The following is a 21,620-nucleotide window of genomic DNA, read 5'->3' as shown; positions in this document are numbered from 1 at the left end:
AGACACTTGCACTAGTCAGTGCCAGCGCTAATCTGTGATATTTTAATACTCCCGAGCGGGGAGTATCCATAGGAGCACGACTACGCCTTAATACTAAGAAGAACTTCATGCAGTGCACGGCCACTATCTCTATTTGTTTGATATAATCCTGCTCCTTGACTGTAGCACGCAATCCAAGTAAAAAGAAAAATGCAGTATGACAAGATCACCAAGCTCACGGAAACTAAAGCTGACACATTTGCATATACCAATGAAGAATCTTCCAAAATATATTCACTTATCCAAGAAGAACATATTGAATACACCACAACGAAATCGAAAGATCAACAAGTGAAAAAACTTTTGTACCATTCACGTAAAATCATCAACCAGCGTCTACATGCCAGCACAATGATTAGATACCACAAAGCGTCTAGAATCCCAAGGGGACTGAGAATATTACTAAAACCATCTTTGTGTAAAAACTCTAAGAAATTCACTGATAAATGGTACGCAATCCTTAATAAGTGCTCTTTAGACCTCATTCTGCTGATTATTGAAGAATTGTCCCAAATACTTGAAGAACTGGAGAAAGACATAACCATAGCGAAAGAAGACCTAAACAAAATGATGACATCTGAGGAACTCAATAAAACGCTAGAGGATATCAAGACTCAATTGGCAAAACATTCCGAAGAAGTTAATGAAAGAAAATTACGCAAATATCGACGAGATACCATCGATTATAAATTAGATGAAGTGTATAATTGGGCTGAGGTATACGCAAGAAGAAGACAAAATCGTCCTTATACACAACAGACGGATACTTCCTCCTCAGATACTGATGGCACATCAGACACATCTAGAAAAAGATCCACTGTACCAACACCCACAGCGAGTGCTTCCACATCTGGTCAGCCTTTTTTAGGAGTAGGCCCCCACGAAAGAGATGACCCAGGAGGTCAAGAAGAAAACCTAGAACAAGCGAAGGAGAAAGACCCTCCGCAAACCCGGAATGCAACAACCAGGAAAGACAGAAAGAAGAATCGATAGACAACTTGGTAATCAACATCTCAGACGTCAACCTCACTAAACTTCAAATGAAAATTCTTCAAAAGGGGACATCATTCGTACCCACGGCACACACTAACCATCTGGAAGTCAATATTAGTTTGTTTAAACTTATGAGAAAGCTTAGGCTTCGACACTTTTTCTCCAACATCGTAGGAGAACAACAGGACAACAAGGAAGACTCGCTAAAAGGCCTTGCTACCACAAGCACATATATGGCTCCCATAAGCCATAAGACCTTGGATCTATTTGAGCAATTAGTCAAACAGGATTTAAACAAAATCAATTACCGAAGAAAAAGCAAAACCAAAAACCTCACTCAAAAAGAATATGCCATTCTTAAAAACATAGCGGACAATCCCAAGATTACTTGTCAGAGAGCGGACAAGGGTGGCGCTCTAGTCATAATGAACAAGGATTACTACCATTTACAAGCTTCAGAGCACCTACAGGATGAAAATACATATATGGAACTCAACATTAACCCCACGAAGGAAACACAAGCGGTACTTCAAACCATAATTTCAGAGGGCATCTCGAAAGTATGTGTGGATGACAAAATGAAAAAATATCTTACCACAGATTACCCGAAAACACCTACATTTTATTTGACACCCAAAATTCACAAAGATCCCGTTAAACCTCCTTGTCGTCCCATAGTATCCACCTGTGGAAGCATCCAAGAACCAGTGGGTAAACTGATTGACAAATATCTTCAACCATACGTCACTACCATGAGCTCTTATGTCAAAGACACCACTGATTCTTGACTAAGCTTGACAACATAAAACTTGCACCCAATGAAGTAATACTTATGTGCACTATCGATGTTCAGGCGTTATACACCTCTATTCCTCACCTGTTGGGGTTAGAAGCTGTAGAAGAAGCACTACTTCACATGGAATATGAAGAAAATATGAAAGTATTTCTGTTGGAACTACTTAATTTCACCTTAATGCATAGTTTTTTTAAGTGGAAAGATAAATGGTACTTACAAAAGTCAGGAACTGCCATGGGAAATCCGGCAGCTCCTTCGTACGCTAATATCTTCATGCACCAATATGAAAACAATCATATTTTACAAAAAGAACAATGGCAACAAGGACTACGTCTATATCTGCGATATATAGACGATATTTTTATCTTGTGGAATGACACCAAAGAACGTTTAATTTCCAACATCCAACAATTGAATCTCGTTGACCAAAGGATACAATTTACTTACACCATACATGACAGTCAAATCAACTATTTGGATGTAACCGTCAAAAAAACAGGTGACAAATTTGAGACTACCCTGTACACCAAAATCACTGATCGGAACAATTTATTAGCTTACCAGAGCTTCCACCCTACTCCCCTCAAACAACACCTTCCGTACTCTCAACTTCTCAGAGTAAAAAGAATTGTCTCAGACCCGGAAGAATCGAAGACGCAAACACAAATCATGTTAAACAAATTCAAAAAAAGAGGATATCCAGATGAAGTACTACAGGGAGCGCTGGAAAGAACTAGTTCCAAAGACAGAAAAACCTTACTGTCAGTACAAAAAAGCAAAAAGGCTAACAGAACCACATGCGTCAGCAAATATTCCACAGCTAGCCCACAGTTCAAGAAAATCATCAAAAGACATTGGCGCATTTTACAAACTGAACCTGATTTCAACAATATATTCACCGATGAACCACTATTTGCGTTTACCAGAGCAAAAAATATAGGAGAAATCATCAAGAAACCATCAGCGGCAAAACCCCATACAATATACAAAGGAACAACTCCTTGTAGAAATTGCAGCAATTGCAATAACATTATGGAAGGCAACACGATCACCCACCCAATGAGAGGCAATAAAATCAGGTTACAAGTCAATGGTACATGTGACACAAAAAACATCATATATATGATAAAATGCCCATGTGGCCATGCTTATGTTGGTCAGACAGAACGCAAACTCAAAATCCGGTTAACCGAACATAAAAGCAACATAAGAACCAAAGTGCTAAAATCGGCGCTTGCCACCCATTTCATTGAACATAACCATCAGATCAACCAAATTAAGGCTTGCATACTAGAAGTAGTGGAAAAAATGAGGAGACGGACTACAGAAAAGCCTTGCTAAAACGTGAAAATCACAGGATATACCATTTACAGACTCTGCGCCCACATGGAATTAATGAACGTACAGAATTTAGCTGTTATCTATAATTTGTTTTTTTTTTATATAATAAGTGTATCATTACAGTGCTGTGCATGTATTTGTCAGTTTAACTCGATGACCGCTCCTTGAGATTCATGCATACACATAATTCATTGTGGTGACCATTTTCTAAACCTTGGCCCTTTAATGGCAGCGCGCGCAATTTTAAAGCACAACCCATCCCACACACGTCACACGCCGACTTTGAAGCGGAGAGAGCGGCGGCTCCTAGTGCAGGCTCGAACCTTTGTAACAGCGCATTCCGGTAAGAACTTTAGCCGTATTAAATGTACCTAAGCGAATACTAACTCCTAAACGCGCTTTACTGCTATGCGCGTGCCGCATACCGAACCCCCAGGCGAGCTTAACAGTTAACGCGAACAGTCATGTTTGTTTAAAGCCGCTCATATCACCATGGGTAAGACGCTATAGCGTTTAAGTGCATTTACCCGCATTTCATTTTTGACGCGAATAGCCCACACACAGAAGCAACCTTCGATACATCCAGGTTACACTATCAGCTAACGCGTTTTAGTTTAAAAGTTGTTTACGTTATCACTCAGACACATATCAGACACACAGTAACACCCTAAACGCGCAAACGAAGGGTAACATTGAGGTTATGATTAACTATATTGGAGGTTAACTACATGATTACGGACGTTTTGTAACTTGAGAAGTATGTAATTCATTATGTTAGTTAACTGTTATGTTATTACCATGCTGTGTATTGAAACATATCGTGATGGATACAATCTTTGTCCCACAGATTTCCCTGATGAAGGCCCCTGGCCGAAATGCATTGGAATGTATTTTTTTTGCTCATTTGAAAAACAAATTGGATGTAAAATACATATGCTGAACATATGCAATTTCAGATGAAAAAAATTATATTTACAAATGAAGAATTTTACAAGTATGAATAAAATACTTAAGAGACTTGAGAAAGAAAATAGATTTTGTGGAAAACTTTATTGCTCATATCCTTGCTGACAAATTCAGCACACAGCAGTCAGTGCCCTAGGAGACACTTGCACTAGTCAGTGCCAGCGCTAATCTGTGATATTTTAATACTCCCGAGCGGGGAGTATCCATAGGAGCACGACTACGCCTTAATACTAAGAAGAACTTCATGCAGTGCACGGCCACTATCTCTAATTGTGCTCATACTATCTCACTGTCTCTACTGGCAAAAAACAGACCATATATATATACAAGCAAGACATAACATTCCTTATTCATTTCAACAGCACACCCTGGATCTTTATTGCACAACTTAGAGCCTATTTGGGAACTAAGAGGCCTGACAGACATGCTGCCTCAGATTCTCTACTAGTACATATCCTAAAGCCTAACTGACTTCAAGAATACATGTATTCCCATATTTTTAAACACATCAACTAAGCAAATTATTCACCCAGATTCATTTAAAATCAAGCTTGACTCACTGTGTGATCTGAGAAACATGACCAGGATGTTACATGTAATCTATCATGTCTGTCTCTGTATGCACTATGTGCGTCTGTGCTCATACTATCTCACTGTCTCTACTGGCAAAAAATAGACCATATATATATATATATAAGCAAGACATAACATTCCTTATTCATTTCAACAGCACACCCTGGATCTTTATTGCACAGATTAGAGCCTATTTGGAAACTAAGAGGCCTGACAGACATGCTGCCTAAGATTCTCTACTAGTACATATCCTAAAGCCTAACTGACTTCAAGAATACATGTATTCCCATATTTTTAAACACATCAACTAAGCAAATTATTCACCCAGATTCATTTAAAATCAAGCTTGACTCACAGTATGATCTTAGACACATGACCAGGATGTTACATGTAATCTATCATGTCTGTCTCTGCCTCCACTATGTGTGTCTGTGCTCATACTATCTCACTGTCTCAAGCCATACATTTTACGAAAAAACATTTAGCATAGTAAATCGTTTAAGATACAGAGCACAGCCCATATAAATGACCACTACATTACAATGCAGAAACCTGACTCATTTCCAAAATACATTTCCAATATGCACCATTCGTTTTTTGCCAGCATTACATACAAACATGAGACACAATGCATAAAGAAACAGTACCCTATAAGCAAACAGATGCAAACTGTGAGGAGACATTATAACAAAATGTGCAAATATAATTCTTTAATTTACACAGACACTCAGTGTGATCCTAGTTAAACATGTTAAAAACAATCATTTTACCTAAAAACATGTACCACAATAAATCATTTAAAAGATAGAGCACAGCCCATATAAATAAGCACTACATTACAGTGCAGAAACCTGACTCATTTCCAAAATACATTTCCAATATGCACCATTATTTTTTTTCCTAGCCTTACAAAAAAACATGAGACACAATGCAAGAATAAAGAAGCCCAATATGCTTGTTAATCTTCCCCATAGTGCATACAGCACTCTATCTATATTAAATGAATCATTACTCACCTTTAAAAATGCTTTTGAAGATTTAGAACAGTGGCAGTCACAAACCAGATTTTCTTATGCAGAATCTCTGAATAATGCTTCTTTCACTGCAGCCTCAGAATAATGGCACAGATTCTCTCTAATTTCAGACCCATTTTCATGTACATAACCAATGAAATTTCTTCCCACACAAATTCAAAACCAAACTAACACTTTAATTGGTTCTACATTTCAACACTTTGAAACTCACATAATATTCACCCATCCCCCTACTGCTCTTTCTGCCTGTTACCATGGTAACACTCCACACATCACCTAACTGAGCACACATGTCAAAAGTTCATGATACTATGTTGCAAATGAACCCAGCAAGGCTGTTTGACTTCTCAATATAGCAGCTTATCCTGTGCAATGTTTCTTCCAATGACGTTTTCTCAACCATTAGAATTACTTCTTACAAAAAACAGAAGCATGCACCCTAATTTTCAGTGGAGAATTGTAAGACATCACCAATCATTTCTTCTTTTTCAAGTGCACTGAATCTCAATCACTTTTTTTACATAACTCCTACTTTCAAACTGCCATTTCATTTCCACAACTCATCTGAATACAACCACATCTACCTTCAAGATGTCTAAAGTCTGGATTGTGGGTCATAGCTTTGTTCACTGGAGTGAAAAGCATGCAGTAAACAGAGGTATTCCCAACCTTGATTTACCAAATGTGGATATTATGTGGATTGGCCCGAGAGGATTGAGATGTCACCAATTGATACCATTGGTAGAATCCTTTATGCATCTACCACACCCTGACTTCATAATTGTGCACTGTGGTGGCAATGACCTGGGCACTTTGACTGGGGTAGGTCTGGAAATGCTTTTAAAGGACACCTTTGGGCAATTGATGTCACTTTTTCCACAAACTGCCTTGGTATTTTCTAATATATGCCAAAGGCAAAAATGGAACTGGTCCAACCAATTTTGTCCACAGATTGAGAAAGCAAGGAAGCATGTGAATAAATCTGTTTCTGCTTTCCTCAGAGACTATGGTATGGGTTCTATATACCACAACAACTTGCGTTACAACATGCAAGGCACCTATAGGAGAGATGGTGTTCATTTTACAGATGAGGGGAATAGAGTCTTCCTCTTGAATTTTAGACTCTGCATCGGTACTTACAAAAAACACCCACATAACACAACAGCTCTTTTCAGAGCTACCCTACCTCTAAGCACTCTAAATTCTTTTTTTTCTCTAATTTTTTTCACTGTTTTTCGCCGTGGTGCGTTGAGGGTACGCGTACCTGTAAATGCCCATGTACGCGCACCCTGAGCTTACTCCGTGAAATTTACAACAACAAAAAATACTTTTTTTTTTGCCCTTCGTGGTCCTTCTAGGCCCCCCTCAGAAAACCTAGGGGGTCAGGGGGTCTCTACCCTTCCCCCTTTCAACGTTTTCCCCAATTATTTTTCACCTCTTGTGTCTCGGTTCTACCGAGACACAAAATGGCGGACTCTCCGGACTGTTTCGAATGTTGACAGACACCCGAGAGCCAATCAGCTTTCCGCTCGCGCACTTCCGTGGCGCGCCGGGTGCGCTTACCGGTACGCGTACCCAAAGCGCTCGGAGCGCGCATATAGATATATATGTGTTTTTGAAGTAAATTTTCATAAAAACCACTGGAGCGATTTTCACAAAATATAGAAAAGGCACTACTACGTACCAGTCCCTACCATTTTGCCAAGTCTGGTGTAATTCCGTTCAGCGGTTCGGGCTGTAGCAGTGTCTAATCGTCCTATGGAAATTAACATGGGAAAACACATTTTGGGACCCCCCTTTTTTCTCGGCCCCCGCTTGACGAATCCCCCCGAAACTTTCAGGGAAGGAGCGGAGCGTAACGGGCCATCTTCTTATATGCAGCATCTTCTTATATGCAGCATCATGGTGAAATCATTTGAATTCTCGTATGAATAAGAACACTGTGTTTTTTCAAAAGACTGACTTACCAACAATTTTGCTGCATTATGGGAGATTGAGGTACCAACAGTCACGTGATCATGAACACACTTATAATGCCTGCACAGATGCACTGTGTGAATGCTTCCTGTCCGTGATCAAGGCTGGAGACGCCAAAACACGTAGGACAGAAGGGAAGCTTGTTATGCGGCAACACTATCAATAAAAGTGTTTCTACTTGAAAGCGGGCCTCTTCCCTTTGCCTTTGTGAACCAAATTTAGCGGGCTTCTCCGTGCCCGTTCAAGAGGCCGCCCTGAAGGGTCTGGGACTCCCCATAAGGAGTTTTGCTGTTTGGATTCCAATGAGGGAGCCCAATCCACCTGCTGCAGCCAAACCTACTTAGGAGATGCTACATAGCGAAATCAGCTGCAGCAGCGGAAGGGATTTGGTGGGTTTACCTCCCCATCGATCGTTTCAAGTTTGGAGCCGCTTTATCAGGTGATTGAACATTAAACATTCTGTTGTCTAAATACCTGTGTGACTGTGTCTTCCACTTGGAGATATTTGAAAAATATGCAGCATCATGGTGAAATCATTTGAATTCTCGTATGAATAAGAACACTGTGTTTTTTCAAAAGACTGACTTACCAACAATTTTGCTGCATTATGGGAGATTGAGGCATCAACAGTCACGTGATCGTGAACACACTTATTATGCCTGCACGGATGCCGTGTGTGAATGCTTCCTGTCCGTGATCAAGGCTGGAGACGCCGAAACAGGCAGGACAGAAGGGAAGCTTGCTGTGCGGCAACACTTTGAATAAAAGTGTTTCTACTTGAAAGCGGGCCTCTTCTCTTTGCCTTCGCGAACCGAATTTAGCGTGCTTCTCCGTGCCTGTCCAAGAGGCCGCCCTGAAGGGTCTGGGGCTCCCCATATGGAGTTTTGCTGTTTGGATTCTAATGAGGGAGCCTGATCCACCTGCTGCAGCCAAACCTACTTAGGAGATGCTACATAGCGAAATCAGCTACAGCAGCGGAAGGGATTTGGTGGGGTTTACCTCCCCATCGATCGTTTCAAGTTTGGAGCCTTTTGATCAGGTGATTGAACATTCAACATTCTGTTGTCTAAATACCTGCGTGACTGTGTCTTCCACTTGGAGATATATGATAAATATGCAGCATCATGGTGAAATCATTTGAATTCTCGTATGAATAAGAACACTATGAATAAAAGTGTGCCTACTTGAAAGCGGGCCTCTTCTCTTTGCCTTCGTTAACCGAATTTAGCAGCAATCTCCGTGCCCGTTCAAGAGGCCGCCCTGAAGGGTCTGGGGCTCCCCATACGAAGTTTTGCTGTTTGGATTCTAATGAGGGAGCCTGATCCACCTGCTGCAGCCAAACCTACTTAGGAGATGCTACATAGCGAAATCAGCTGCAGCAGCGGAAGGGATTTGGTGGGGTTTACCTCCCCATCGATCGTTTCAGGTTTGGAGCCGTTTTATCAGGTGATTGAACATTCAACATTCTGTTGTCTAAATACCTGCATGACTGTGTCTTCCACTTGGAGATATCTGATAAATATGCAGCATCATGGTGAAATCATATATATATCTACAGATCGATTAGTGATGCTTCATATTGGTTACTTCTTAACTGATGTGCCCTGCTTGTGTTAATCTCAAATTAATACGTTGCAGCCTGTTTTTAAATGTTTGAATGGTCAGTCTGGCCTCATTTATGCCGTAGCGCAATGCTACAAATACCATTTAATTCTGTGTAAATCATTGTCTGTTACGCCTTAGTGCACGCCAGTACAACTATCTGCATTCATTTTTTATACTGGTCCTTTCTGGAACCAAGCTGAACAACCATTTGCAATGCAATAGGTTGCGTATTTACGCGAGTTTGAGCTATTCACATTACAAATGACAATGCCTTTTATTTTTGTTTTCGTTTTTAAACTTAAATAAAAGCCATGGTCATTTACAATGCCAATAGCTTAAACCCGTGTAAATGCGAGACCTGTTGCATTGCAAATGCTTGTTAGTTATTGTTTTGAAACACTTTCGGTGGGAAACCCCTGAACCTCGCTCCCTTTCATCACCATTATGTTACCCTTCACGTTTGTACTTTTTCTCCACCCTACTCAACATTCACCTACTCTAATAACTTGGTCTGCCTTATCCCTTTTTTTAAACAAAAAAACTCTCACATCCGTCTCCGCCCCTTCCTTTTTTTCACCCATTTCGTTGCATATTTGGCTTTCATCACTTACTTCTTTCTCTTGGTGATGAATCAAATACAACAGAGATTTTGAAGTGGGCAATTTCCTAGGATTCGTCCATTCCAAGGCCCCTTGAGAAAGTGAACGTTCTCTCTCTTTGACCTCTGACTATTCTATGTCTCTATCTAATCCTCTTTCCCTACAGTTACCTCTAATTCTGACTCTCAAACCAGTGCCATCGTAAGGATTTTTGGGGTGCTAGTCAAGACATAGTACCTTTTAATTTACTATTGTTTGGCATAATGTGTGCTTGTAAAGGATAATATCATTGAAATGTGTTCCCGACAAGTGCCCCCAAACTTCCTAAGGTGATACTGACATACATAGGGTTATTTATGGTCCCAAGTGTTTGAGCTTAGGTGCTTGTTAAACTCAAGAGGAATCCTAGTACATGTCAAATGATTCCACTCATCATTTTATATTAGCAGCAGAACCGGATAGAAAGGCAAATGATTTGATGACAAGGAAACTATGTAACTTTACCTGCTGAATCTCCAGCGGGACGGCATCCACCCAGTCCTCTGTCACCCGCACCCGGTCGTAAGTGTTCATCAAGGCTTCAATGGTACGCGGTGATGAACAGCAGTACGTCAGTACCTGGAAAAGGGGTAAAAACGAGATAATGTTATGCGCTGCTGACACCTGGTGTACGGGGAGAGCAACGGCACACGACACAGGTTCACAAACGTTAGTTACAGTGAATCAATATTTGTTGATGAAAGAGGTTTCCACACCAGCCAGCACACAGCATCATCAGCTGCTCGCCGCGTCGGAGAGCTGGGTTGAGCAGCAGAGTGTACGTGGGAGACCGAGAACGGAATTCTAGAGATTGGATTCCAGCTGAAAGGAATAGTGGGCCCCTACCTCACGTGACATTCCTTCGTTTCTCTTTCGAGTGGCACTGCTTAGTCGAATAGCACCATAGCTGTTTTAATGGTCCATTTTCTGCTATGCATCATCAATAATAGAACTAATGTACGTATTACCCTGTCCTAATGTAAACGGCTCTCAACACAGTCCACGTTGTAGCATTACATTGGTAATATAGATAGAGCTGCGCTAGACTACTCCCTGTTTTGTTGTTTGGGGTTTTTATGAAGCACAATTACTCCCTTGAAAAGGTTTCTTGAGGCTGCAAAGGAAAAAAAGGTACAGCTGCTCAAAAGGTGATGGAAAAGGCTTACGATTCAGCAGTTTACAAATTTTCAGGAGGGATGAATCATTGTTGCTATGCAAATGAATGTCATGTTAATTATGTGTACCACGGATCTAAAATAATTTGCCACCACATTTGTTCAAGCGAAATTTGGGAACCAGAAATCTCATCGGTCAGGTTATTCCGATGTTCTGCTACAAACATGTTTGCACAATCTCCTCAAAAAGATATTGTTGTCTATAAAAACATGATCAAATAGCCTAGGTCAATACAGAGTGCATGTTGTTGTATTCAGAATATAAAGCAACTTGCAATATGATTTTCTGTCTGCCCGGTTAAGAATACTGCGAAAATCCAGACTGAATTGAATAAACGCATTACAGGTATCAAAAGAAATGACGAAAGCTTGGTGCCTCAACAGCGGGGAGAATCATGTGCAGAGTCTTTCCTTGAATCCTTACGAGACTATGGTTATTATAAACATGCATTTAAAAAGTAAGAAGGTAGTACTGAAAGAAATGAGCCAAAGGATAACAATAAAAATTAAAAAGAGAGGTGAATTCGCGGAGTCCTGTCGTACTCCCCAAATCATCGACTTTTGCTAAATTGTAAAACATGCAAGTTGTACAAATTGCATTCTGTTACCAAGATCAGATTTTACCCATCTCACTCTTGTCTCCACTAGTTTGGCATCTTCCACCCAACCTTGAAATTCTGCCATATAGATTGACACCAGTGAATCCACTTTACAGAATGTGGCATTTTTGAAATCCCAACTTACAGAAAGAGAAGAATTATCACCATATTCAGATCCTTCCAATCTCTCCAATAAGATCCATAGTCAAAAGGGTGTGGCATGGACGGAGGAGCCCATGGCTCCCTTGCTTCGTCTCTCCTCTCAGCACTGAGTATAATGGTTGAATGCCCTGAAACCAGGCTTTCCAAGACAGCAGCACCGGAGAATACAACGGATCCCTATGTCGAAAGGGATGCTGACATAGTCTCCAAAGTTGGAAGGCTGACAGGCTTCCCCACAAGGAGGTTTTCATTAAACTCTCCTCACCGCTGCGATACCTGCGTTCTCAAAATGGCAGGCCGTGGGACAGATCTGAGATCGGAACGAAGTTCGGCACAGTGAAATGATTATGCACCCTATTATGTAATTTGATTATAGACAAAGTGCAGACATTGCACTTTGTCTATAATCAAATCAAATAATATGGCCACTGTTCCAAAGAGATGTAGAGAAAAACTCTAGGTTCTGAACAGGATTTGGGGGCAGTCAACAAGATTATTTCTTGTTGCCCTCACACATGCTTGGGATATCATGCTTCATCATCGGGCAGGTGCTCCTCATCATGCCAGCGCTGCTATGCTCTACGGGTGCCCCGATGGTTCACTTTAACAGAGATATTACTATACTGATATGTTAATGAAGTTGCTGTCCGTTTTTTTGCTTCCTTTTATGACAGACGAATATAGTCTCAAATAGCGCGTTTGAGGTCTGAAACTACACTGGAAAATATCCTTCTGATGAAAGAAGGTGTCACGCCCCTGAAAGTTAGAAGCCAGAAGCACGCATGCAGGAAGGAGGGGCCGCAGGAGCTGGAGGAGCCACTGGAGCCGCCATGGATCTACCCACGTCTTTGCAAGGTCTCTGCTTTTTTGACCCTGTAACCCCAGCTAAGCACTGTTTCCTGCTCCCCGTGGCCCCCGTTAAGCACTGTAACCGGCCAGGGGAATCAGTGGTATCCTCACAGTGGAAATCTCACCACGAGCCTGCGACCGGAGGTGGTCTGCTAGCCTGGTTTTCACCTGGTCTTTGCCTGTCAGCGTCCCCTGGAGGTGAAGAGGTGTAATTGCACCTACTAACGTTATTTCTTTCAGAGGAACTGAAGGTCACATGTGTAATGTGAAGTACTTGTGTAAGGTGATGTCTTAAGCAAAGTGGGGTTATGTTTCCAGACATTCCTGCTAGGGTGTATGGCTGTATATGCGTAATCCTGTGATTTCATCTGTGATGCCTTTAGGGGCTGTAATTGCAACGCATTCTAATGTCCAACAAATGTGATGAGTACGGTCATTCTAAAGTAATGCTTAAACATGGATTCTTGCTGCTGCACTTAGCTGAAGAACCCAGACTGTTAGCCTTAAGATGTAGGGGTGTATATTTCATGGTCAGTAGGCAATGCTCAGTCAGGATTGTGTGTCACCAGGGCAGGTGTACCTATTTTAAATGTTTGTTGAGGTATCTGGTAGGTCGCTGCTGGGATGCAGGTGCGCAGGGCCCTTGTACCAGGTTAGTTTCAACTAACTGCATTTGGGGGCAAGATGATGTGCATACATGGGAGTGGTGGTACTAGACCCCACCCCCCCTGCGGGAGGGGTGGAGATGTTATGCAATATCACAAAGTAATTCCAACAGCTTATGTATATTTGTAAATTGGTGCATAGTATTTAGTGTATGTGTTTAATAAATATACTCTTACTTATATAAATCAAAGTATAGACTGGACAATCAATTGAGTGTTATTGCTGCGCACCTGTAATGGCGGTTAATAGCCCACACCACCTCCCTTGAGTAAGCCTCAGACTGCTCTGCAACGCTACCCTCTGAGAGTCAGGCGCTACAATTGGGTGTTTGGTTCCCATTGAAGTACAAATGTTATTTGTGCAGGCCTCTCAGATACTGCCTCGTTTTCCAATAGGGACCCACTGCTTATCTATATCTAAGGCCATAGCACTGAACAAAACCAACATACAGTAAAAACCATATGGCTGTCTTTTCATTCTCTAAAAACAGCCATTACCCAATTATATACTGTTGAATATCATCACCAGGTACTACGGTATTCTGCAAAGTTATCACGGCATACCATGGCCAAAAATATAACTAAGGCCTAGCTGTATTACTGGATTATGGTCTGCCTTGAGAACTATCTCTAACCTGCTTGCCTTTCGAAAGGACCTGAAGACGTGGCTTTTCGCCCAGTAAATTCTTTGCCGCCCGTGGCGAGCACTGTGTTATGTACTTCCCTTTTGACTTTTCTCTTTGCCAAAGCGCCGGGACACTCTTTGGAGTAGCCGTGCGCTATAGAAGAGCTTTTATAACATAACATAACATAACATTATGGTACCCTTGCATCACTCATTGTGTCGCATGGGCAATGCAATACTTAAGTCAGACTGACAAAGGAATGCAATGCCACCATGCACAGCCCTGTATTGATTGGAAAATTGCTGTTTAGCTTTACTTTGCACACCCTGATCTACATTGCGGCTAAATTTCAAATACATCCATAGGCCACGTCACTGTAACTACTCCACTATTATTTGTTTCCCTATTCCACTCTGCTGCTCTATTCTATTCCCACTATTCGCTCCACTGTTCCACTCTACGCCACTCCACTATACGAGACTCCACTCTACTCTATGCTATTACACAGTATGCAATGCTGCCATTGTATGCCACTCCAGTATATGCCACTCCACTGTATGCCAATCTACATCATTCTACTGTACGCCATTCCCCTCTACTGTATTCCAGTATATGCCCCTCCACTCTACAAAACTCCACTGTATGCTATTCCATTGTATGCCACTCCACTGTGTGCTACTCCACTCCAGTGTACGTAACTTCACTCTAAGCTATGACACTGTAAACATCTCCACTCTACGTCTCTTCATTATATGCCACTCCGTTGTTTGCCATTCAGTTTTATGCTATTCCACTCTGTCATTCTACTCCTTGCCACTCCACGCTATTTCACTGTATGCTACCCCATTGTACGCTACTTCACTCTATGCCACTTTAGTGTAAGGCACTCCACCCTACCTTACTTCATTCTAAGCTATTCGATTGGATCCCAATCCAATGTACCCCACTCCACCTTCTACCCCACGCCACTGTAAGCCACTCCAGTCTACATCACTCCATCACACGCCCTTCCACTGTACAATACTCCACTAAACACTCTACTCTACTCTACTCCACAGTACAAAACTCTTCTTTACACCACTCTACTCAATGCTATTACACTGTACACAACTCAACTCTGTGCCAGTCCACTCTACGCTATTACACTCTATGCCACTCCACTATCCACTACTCCATTGTAATCTACTTCAGTCTACACTACTTCACTGTACGCTATTCCACTATACGCTATTACACTTTATGCCACTCCACTGTATGCTACTATAGTATACAGTATTACAATCTATGCCACTTCACTGCATGCCACTCCAGGCTACACTACTTCACTCTACACTATTCCCCTTTATTCCATTTTACTCTACACCACTCTAGTGTACTCTCCCCCACTCTATATAACTCCACTCTATGCCTCTCTGCTAGACTCATCTCCAATACATCCCGAACATTTACTAAAGTTGCAATCAACCCCAATGCCTGTACACTCTATTGTAAAAAAACTCTACTCCACTCTGACAGTTTCCAACACTGTATGACACAGCACTCCACTCTACTGTGAGACCCCAAACTCATTTATAACAGTTTCCTTGTCTCTGTGCTGCACTGCTTAAATGTATGCCACCCCACTTTACACTAACCCACTGTACCTTGCTCTACCCTATGCCAGTCCACTGTACAGCACTCTACGCTATTCCACTCTATGCCACTCCACCCTTCCACACTACACTGTACAGTATTCCACTGTATGCTGTTCCACTATCTGCTACTCTAATTTACGTTTATCCACTCTACACCACTACACATTATGCCACTCACTCTACGCTGCTCCTTTGTATGGCACTCACCGCCACTCTATACAACTCTACTTCATAGAAGTCTACCACACCTCGCAAGATGGCCGCCGAGACGCCGTAGAGGAGAGTCGCATCTGACCTCCCTCCTGTTGATATCGTATGCAGTGCATTTGGTGCTCTCTTTTAGAAGCCTAATTTGTTTAGAATGGTTGTCTCCTTTTGGGGGTAAACCACCGTCAACAGTTTGATTCCGGATGGACATGCGATGAAAGAGAGACAGGCGAAATTAAGGATCACTCAAGTGAACTATAAGAGAGCATATGAGAGCAGCAGCAGCTGCAGGAGGCAATGACCGGATCGTTATTATTGTGGCTTTTACGATCAGAAATCGTCTCCCAGCTCAAGGAAAAGACTTTCTCTAAAGTAAGCTCCCTGCTCGCTGTAGCAGCCCAGGCGGGACTGCTCGATTTGAAGATCCTGTTAAGATCAATGGCGCCTAAACTTTTGCGGTCGCCTAAGAAGAAAGCTCGCGACCCCCAAGACAGATGCGGGAACGAAGAAGATGAGGAAGTGCTTACAGATGGCTCCGCTGTCCCTGCCTCTAATCTGAGAGGAAAAGCACGAACAAAGGCACAGCAGAGGCGGGAGGCAGCTAAAGAAAATAAAATGCGTAAGCTTCGCGAAAAAGAAGCGGAGAAAAAAAGTATGATGATGATTTCCAAAAAATGTAATGAGACGCAGTCTCTTGCTGGCGAGACAGTAGGGAGAGAGACTCTACTTCGACAAACTACCATAGTGGAAAAACTTTCGCCTTTACCCTTACCGAGTGCCCTGCAGGTATCGAAGCCGGCCCCGCCTCGAGGATTCGAGGTTCCATCTCTGGCTTCTCTCTGTGGTATGGCTGGGGGGAGGCGACTGGATGGCGCGATGAGCGCGGTGAGCACGGTGAGCATGGTGAGCGCACCCGGAGAGACGTCTCTACCGACTGTGCCCGGGAGCGGTCTGGAAGTTACAGAGACCTCGAGATTGACAGGCTCTTCTACGGATCTCGCCGGGGGCAGGGCGGAGAGCTCAAAGGCAGGAGATATGGAAGCTGAAGGTTTATTTAAAGGGACAGTGCCTGAGGCTGAGGCTGGTATACCATCTCTCATTGAACAAGGTAATAATGGCACTCGCGCTGACCTTCAACGACCTGATAAGTCCGGGCACACAGTCGCTAGTCAAGAATAAATACTAGAGCTGTCTCAGCGGAGTGGGGGGAAGGATATAAATTCTGATCTGTTAAATTCGAGCACAACGCACAACCCTGGCAAAAACATACCAGCCTTATTGGGATCAACCTTGGCTTCTCCAAGTGAGGATGTTTTTTATACAGGCAACGATGAGGCTGATGATGAGGACGAGACTGCAACCACTAACTCTGATATTGTGTCAGCCTCAGATTCAGACCTGGAAATATCTATGGATCCCGAATCTGGTAACGATTCAGATACGGATAAAGAGCCAGAAGGCGATAGCGCCTCATCTACTACAGATAAGGATTTGGGACCCATTGATTTGGAGTGTGAGACAGTACAAAAAGGCTCCAAGGCGACCCAAAACTTTGCTTCCAGAGAGACGATTAAACTGGCACTTAAGACCAAAACTAAGTGCAGGAGTAAGACCAGGAGTAAGACTAAAAGAAATATGACCAAACAAAAACACTCAGCCAGGGCAACTTATGGGGGTCCGGAGAAATCAGTTGCAAAAAAGCTCGAGTACAACACACTAGAAAGTTGTACACCATCTATGACGGGAGCAGCCAATATAGCCACGTGCACGACAGAAGCTAACTCTCAGGGCCCTGAAACAAATGCTTCTAATTTCGAAGTTTTATTATCAACCTTAAAACAAATACAGGATGAGGCACGTCTTGAGAGTCAAAGGGCCAGTAAAAGAGCTAGACATGCCAATAAAAAAATACAATCCTCACTTCACCAGATAAACAAAATGTACGAGGAAGTGGTCGGAAGGGTGTCTGAGGTGGAGGCTAGGACGGGCAAATTGGAGGATGATGTGGTGAAATTACAGGACGTCAAGAGAGATCAGGATAAGACCACAACAGATATACTTTGGAAATTGGAGGAATCCGAAAACAGACAGAGACGCAATAATGTCCGGCTACTTGGCGTACAGGAAGGGAAGGAAGGTGGGGATATACGAGGATTCGTGATTGAGTTACTGAAGGGAGCCCTCCCCGAGATGGCTACATGGGATTGGGAGCATGAGATTCAGAGGGCACACCGGTTCCCGATGACACGGAAAGAATCACAGGCAAAGCCACGTGCAATACTAATTTATGTAGGAAATTTCTTACTCCGTGAAGAGATTATGGCCAAGGCAAAACCACAGGCTAGACGCACTTATAAGGACATTGTCTTCTTCGCTCGTCCTGACTTTTGCCACACCACAGTGGAAAGGCGGTGGAGGATGAGGCAAATGATTACTCCCTTCCAGAATATGGGGTGTGAGGTCTATCTTTTATTTCCAGCACGTTTGAAGATTGGGTTAAACGGAAATTTCAGGGTCTTCCACTCTGAAATTATGGCTCAGGAGTATCTAAGCTTCCTGCGTGAGACCAGGAGTAAACATAAGGCACAAGATAAAGAATTGGTAGAGTATGACTCGCAAGTGGTGGCTACCCGAGACATTTCTCGAAAGAAATAGAAAGGGAAAGACATAACATTATATTAGGCAAAAGTAATGTTTACTGTTTTCCCACCTTTTCTTTGCCTTTTTGAGTCACTCAGTTTTTCAGGTGTTTCTACACCTTGTAAGCAAAAATATTTGATGTTTGTCTTCTCTCTCACTCTTATAAATTGTTGAATTAAGGACATAAATTGGTGTAATGGAATACACCGCGCAGTTTTAGTATTGGTGGCAAGGGGTGTAGATTAGGGGTTAGTGAGTGAATGGTTGGGGGGAGAAAGCTTTGAGGTTTATTAGTAATGCAGGGGGAGCACCAAACGAGAAATTTCTGGTATGTGAATATCAGGGGGAGGGAGGATGGGACATCCTGTTGGCATCGTCGGTCAGACATAGGTCCTTTCGACCTAATTGCCGTAGGGGGGGTGGGTTTCTGTGGGTGGGTAGTCAGGGGTGGGGGAGGGGGGGAAAAGGGGCAGGGCACATGAGCTTTGGAGAAAAAGAAAAATTCGACATAGGCTTGAATCTGGTGTATTACGTTTTACGTTTTGAATTGAAAGGTATAAGGTATAAGAGTGTCAAGATAGTATTGGAAAGTAAAGCAAGGAAGAATACATTTGTTAAGTTATTCATTATTGGATGGCACTCAGCGGTTACTTTTAAACTCAGCTATGACACTTAGACTCGTAACATGGAATGTGTGTGGCTTAAACGATGTTCAAAAAAGACAAAAGATAGCTATTCGACTCCGTCAGATGAATGTAGACTATATACTCTTACAGGAAACTCATGTAATGAGCACTCAGGAGTTTTGCCTCAATCAGCTAGGGTTTCACTTAATAGCAAGATCTAGGCTTGGGGCGAAAAATAGAGGGGTAGCTATTCTTTCAAGAAGCAAAAACGTGGTAACTGGTAGAAAATTAGAGGATAAATGGGGCAGATGGGCAATAGCCGAGGTATTAATAGATGGAGTATGGACAACCTTGGTGGCTATATATGGTTCGACCCAAGACGACCCAGAAATCTTGCCGTTTTTAGATGCAGAATTAGCAGGATGGCCACCCCAGGTTGTTATAGGAGGCGACTTAAACATTAATGGGGCAGATGGGTTGGAGATAGGGTCTTATAAAGGCAGAAAGAAAAAAGTGCACAAGGCATTGATTAAACTTTTAGAGAATAATACTCTGCAAGATGTCTGGGGCAGTATTAGATCGGACCAAACAGGATTCACATATTATTCTGCACCACATTGTATTTGTGTTCGATTAGATTATTTTTTAATATCTAATGATCTATTGTCTAGAGTAGAAATTGAAAGGTTACCACGAATTTTCAGCGATCACAACCCTTTACTTTTAACGATCAAGGCAGGAGGGAGAACCTGATTAAGTAGGACCTGGACTTTTGAAAGAACACTTCTTTTAGATGATAACTATATACAACATATGTCTAAATGGATTAGCGAATTTTTCGAAAATAATAGAGGGAGCGCCCCTGTAGGGATTGTATGGGACGCATTTAAGGCTGGTGCCCGCGGAGAAACATCCAGCTTTAGCGCATATAAACGGAAAGTAGCACGTCTTAGAGATAGTAATTTGGAGAGGGCCGTATTCGAGGCAGAGGAAAAGTTCCATAAATGTGTAATAAGGGGTGAATCGATTGAACAATCAAGTATAGAACTGATGAAGGTAAAAAGTGAAGCTGAAGAGGAATTGGCGAATAGGGCAGCACAGTATTATATTATAAAAAGGGAAAGATGCTATGAGTATAGCGAAAAAGTAGGACATGTCTTAGCTATGCGGACTAGACAGATAGCAGCATCTGGCACCGTTAGGGAGATCAGGGATGAATATGGTAGGATACACTCAGATTCGGACGAAATAAGGGAAGTCTTCAGGAAATTTTATCAGAAATTATACGACCAGCAACATTTTTGTAATCCGGAAGAGATAAGCGATTATCTTCAGAATATCCCGTTTGAAGGGGTTGCTAGCGAAGACTCAGAAGGGCTGGAGAAACAGTTAAATAAAATCGAAATTCAAGAAGCTATGGCCAATCTCCCCTCTGGAAAGGCTGCTGGCCCGGATCAACTCCCTCTGGAGTTTTATAAAACATTTTGGGGGAGCTTAGGTCAGGACCTAACCAGTACGTTTCAAACTGCACAAACTGGGGAGTCTATCCCCAAATCTTGGGGTGCTGCAGATATTGTTCTAATATTAAAAAAGGGAAAAAAGGCGACTGAGCCAGGTTCTTACAGACCTATTACATTGATAAACAATGACACGAAAATATACTCGAAAACGCTAGCAATAAGATTTGCAGGGGTAATCGGTCCCTTAGTTAGTAATAACCAACATGGCTTTATCCCCGGTAGAGGGACGACACATCACATCAGGAAAGTTATAACCTTGTTCGATGCTGCCGAGGTCACAGGGAACCCGATGGCCGTAATGTTGCTAGACGCAGAGAAAGCGTTCGATCGGGTCTCCTGGGACTATCTATGGCACATCTTAATAAGAGCGGGTATAAAGGGAGGCTTTGTGAAAGCCTTACAGACTCTGTACAAGGATCCGGTTGCAGCTCTGAGAGTTAACGGGGGGACTACGGATCAATTTCATATTAAGAGAGGTACACGACAGGGGTGCCCTTGCTCGCCCCTCTTATTTGCCATGTATATGGATCCTCTAATCCGTAGGATAGAGCTATGCCCAGATATTTCCCCACTAAACACATTACTGGGCCCTTGTAAAATTCTAGCTTACGCTGACGATGTGGCGGTGACAACATCAAACCCCACGGAGGCGATAGAGGTGTTAGAGGTGGAAGCCCGCAAATTTGGGCATATATCGGGCTATGCCCTGAATACTACAAAGACACAGATTATTAAAAACTCCATGACAATCTGCGGGGATAATCGAGTGGTCCAGGAAGGACTTTACTTAGGTATCAATATTTCAGCCGACCTCGATAACCTCGTGGAAAAAAACATAGCTCCAATTATAGATAAGGTCAAAAAAAGACTTTGACCGATATGAGAACCTCCATTTATCACTAGTGGAACATGTCAATATTATTAAAATGTTGGTCTTGCCGAAATTTTTGTATAT

At 42.4% G+C, this 21,620-nt stretch overlaps 1 protein-coding gene across 4 annotated transcripts in view; it reads right to left on the bottom strand.

Moving 5' to 3' along the window:
- ASB10 (ankyrin repeat and SOCS box containing 10) overlaps nt 1-21,620 on the bottom strand; it is a 491,601-nt gene that overhangs the window by 131,266 nt on the left and 338,715 nt on the right. For all 4 annotated transcript variants that reach the window (XM_078662805.1, XM_078662808.1, XM_078662807.1 and 1 more), the window contains exon 4: nt 10,428-10,541. In XM_078662805.1, coding sequence (XP_078518931.1) covers nt 10,428-10,541 — 114 coding nt within the window. The remainder of the gene's footprint in view (nt 1-10,427; nt 10,542-21,620) is intronic.

The sequence above is a fragment of the Lissotriton helveticus genome, chromosome 10 (genome assembly GCF_964261635.1).
Source record: "Lissotriton helveticus chromosome 10, aLisHel1.1, whole genome shotgun sequence".
Classification (NCBI taxonomy): Eukaryota; Metazoa; Chordata; class Amphibia; order Caudata; family Salamandridae; genus Lissotriton; species Lissotriton helveticus.
This window is presented reverse-complemented; position numbering and strand designations above follow the sequence as displayed.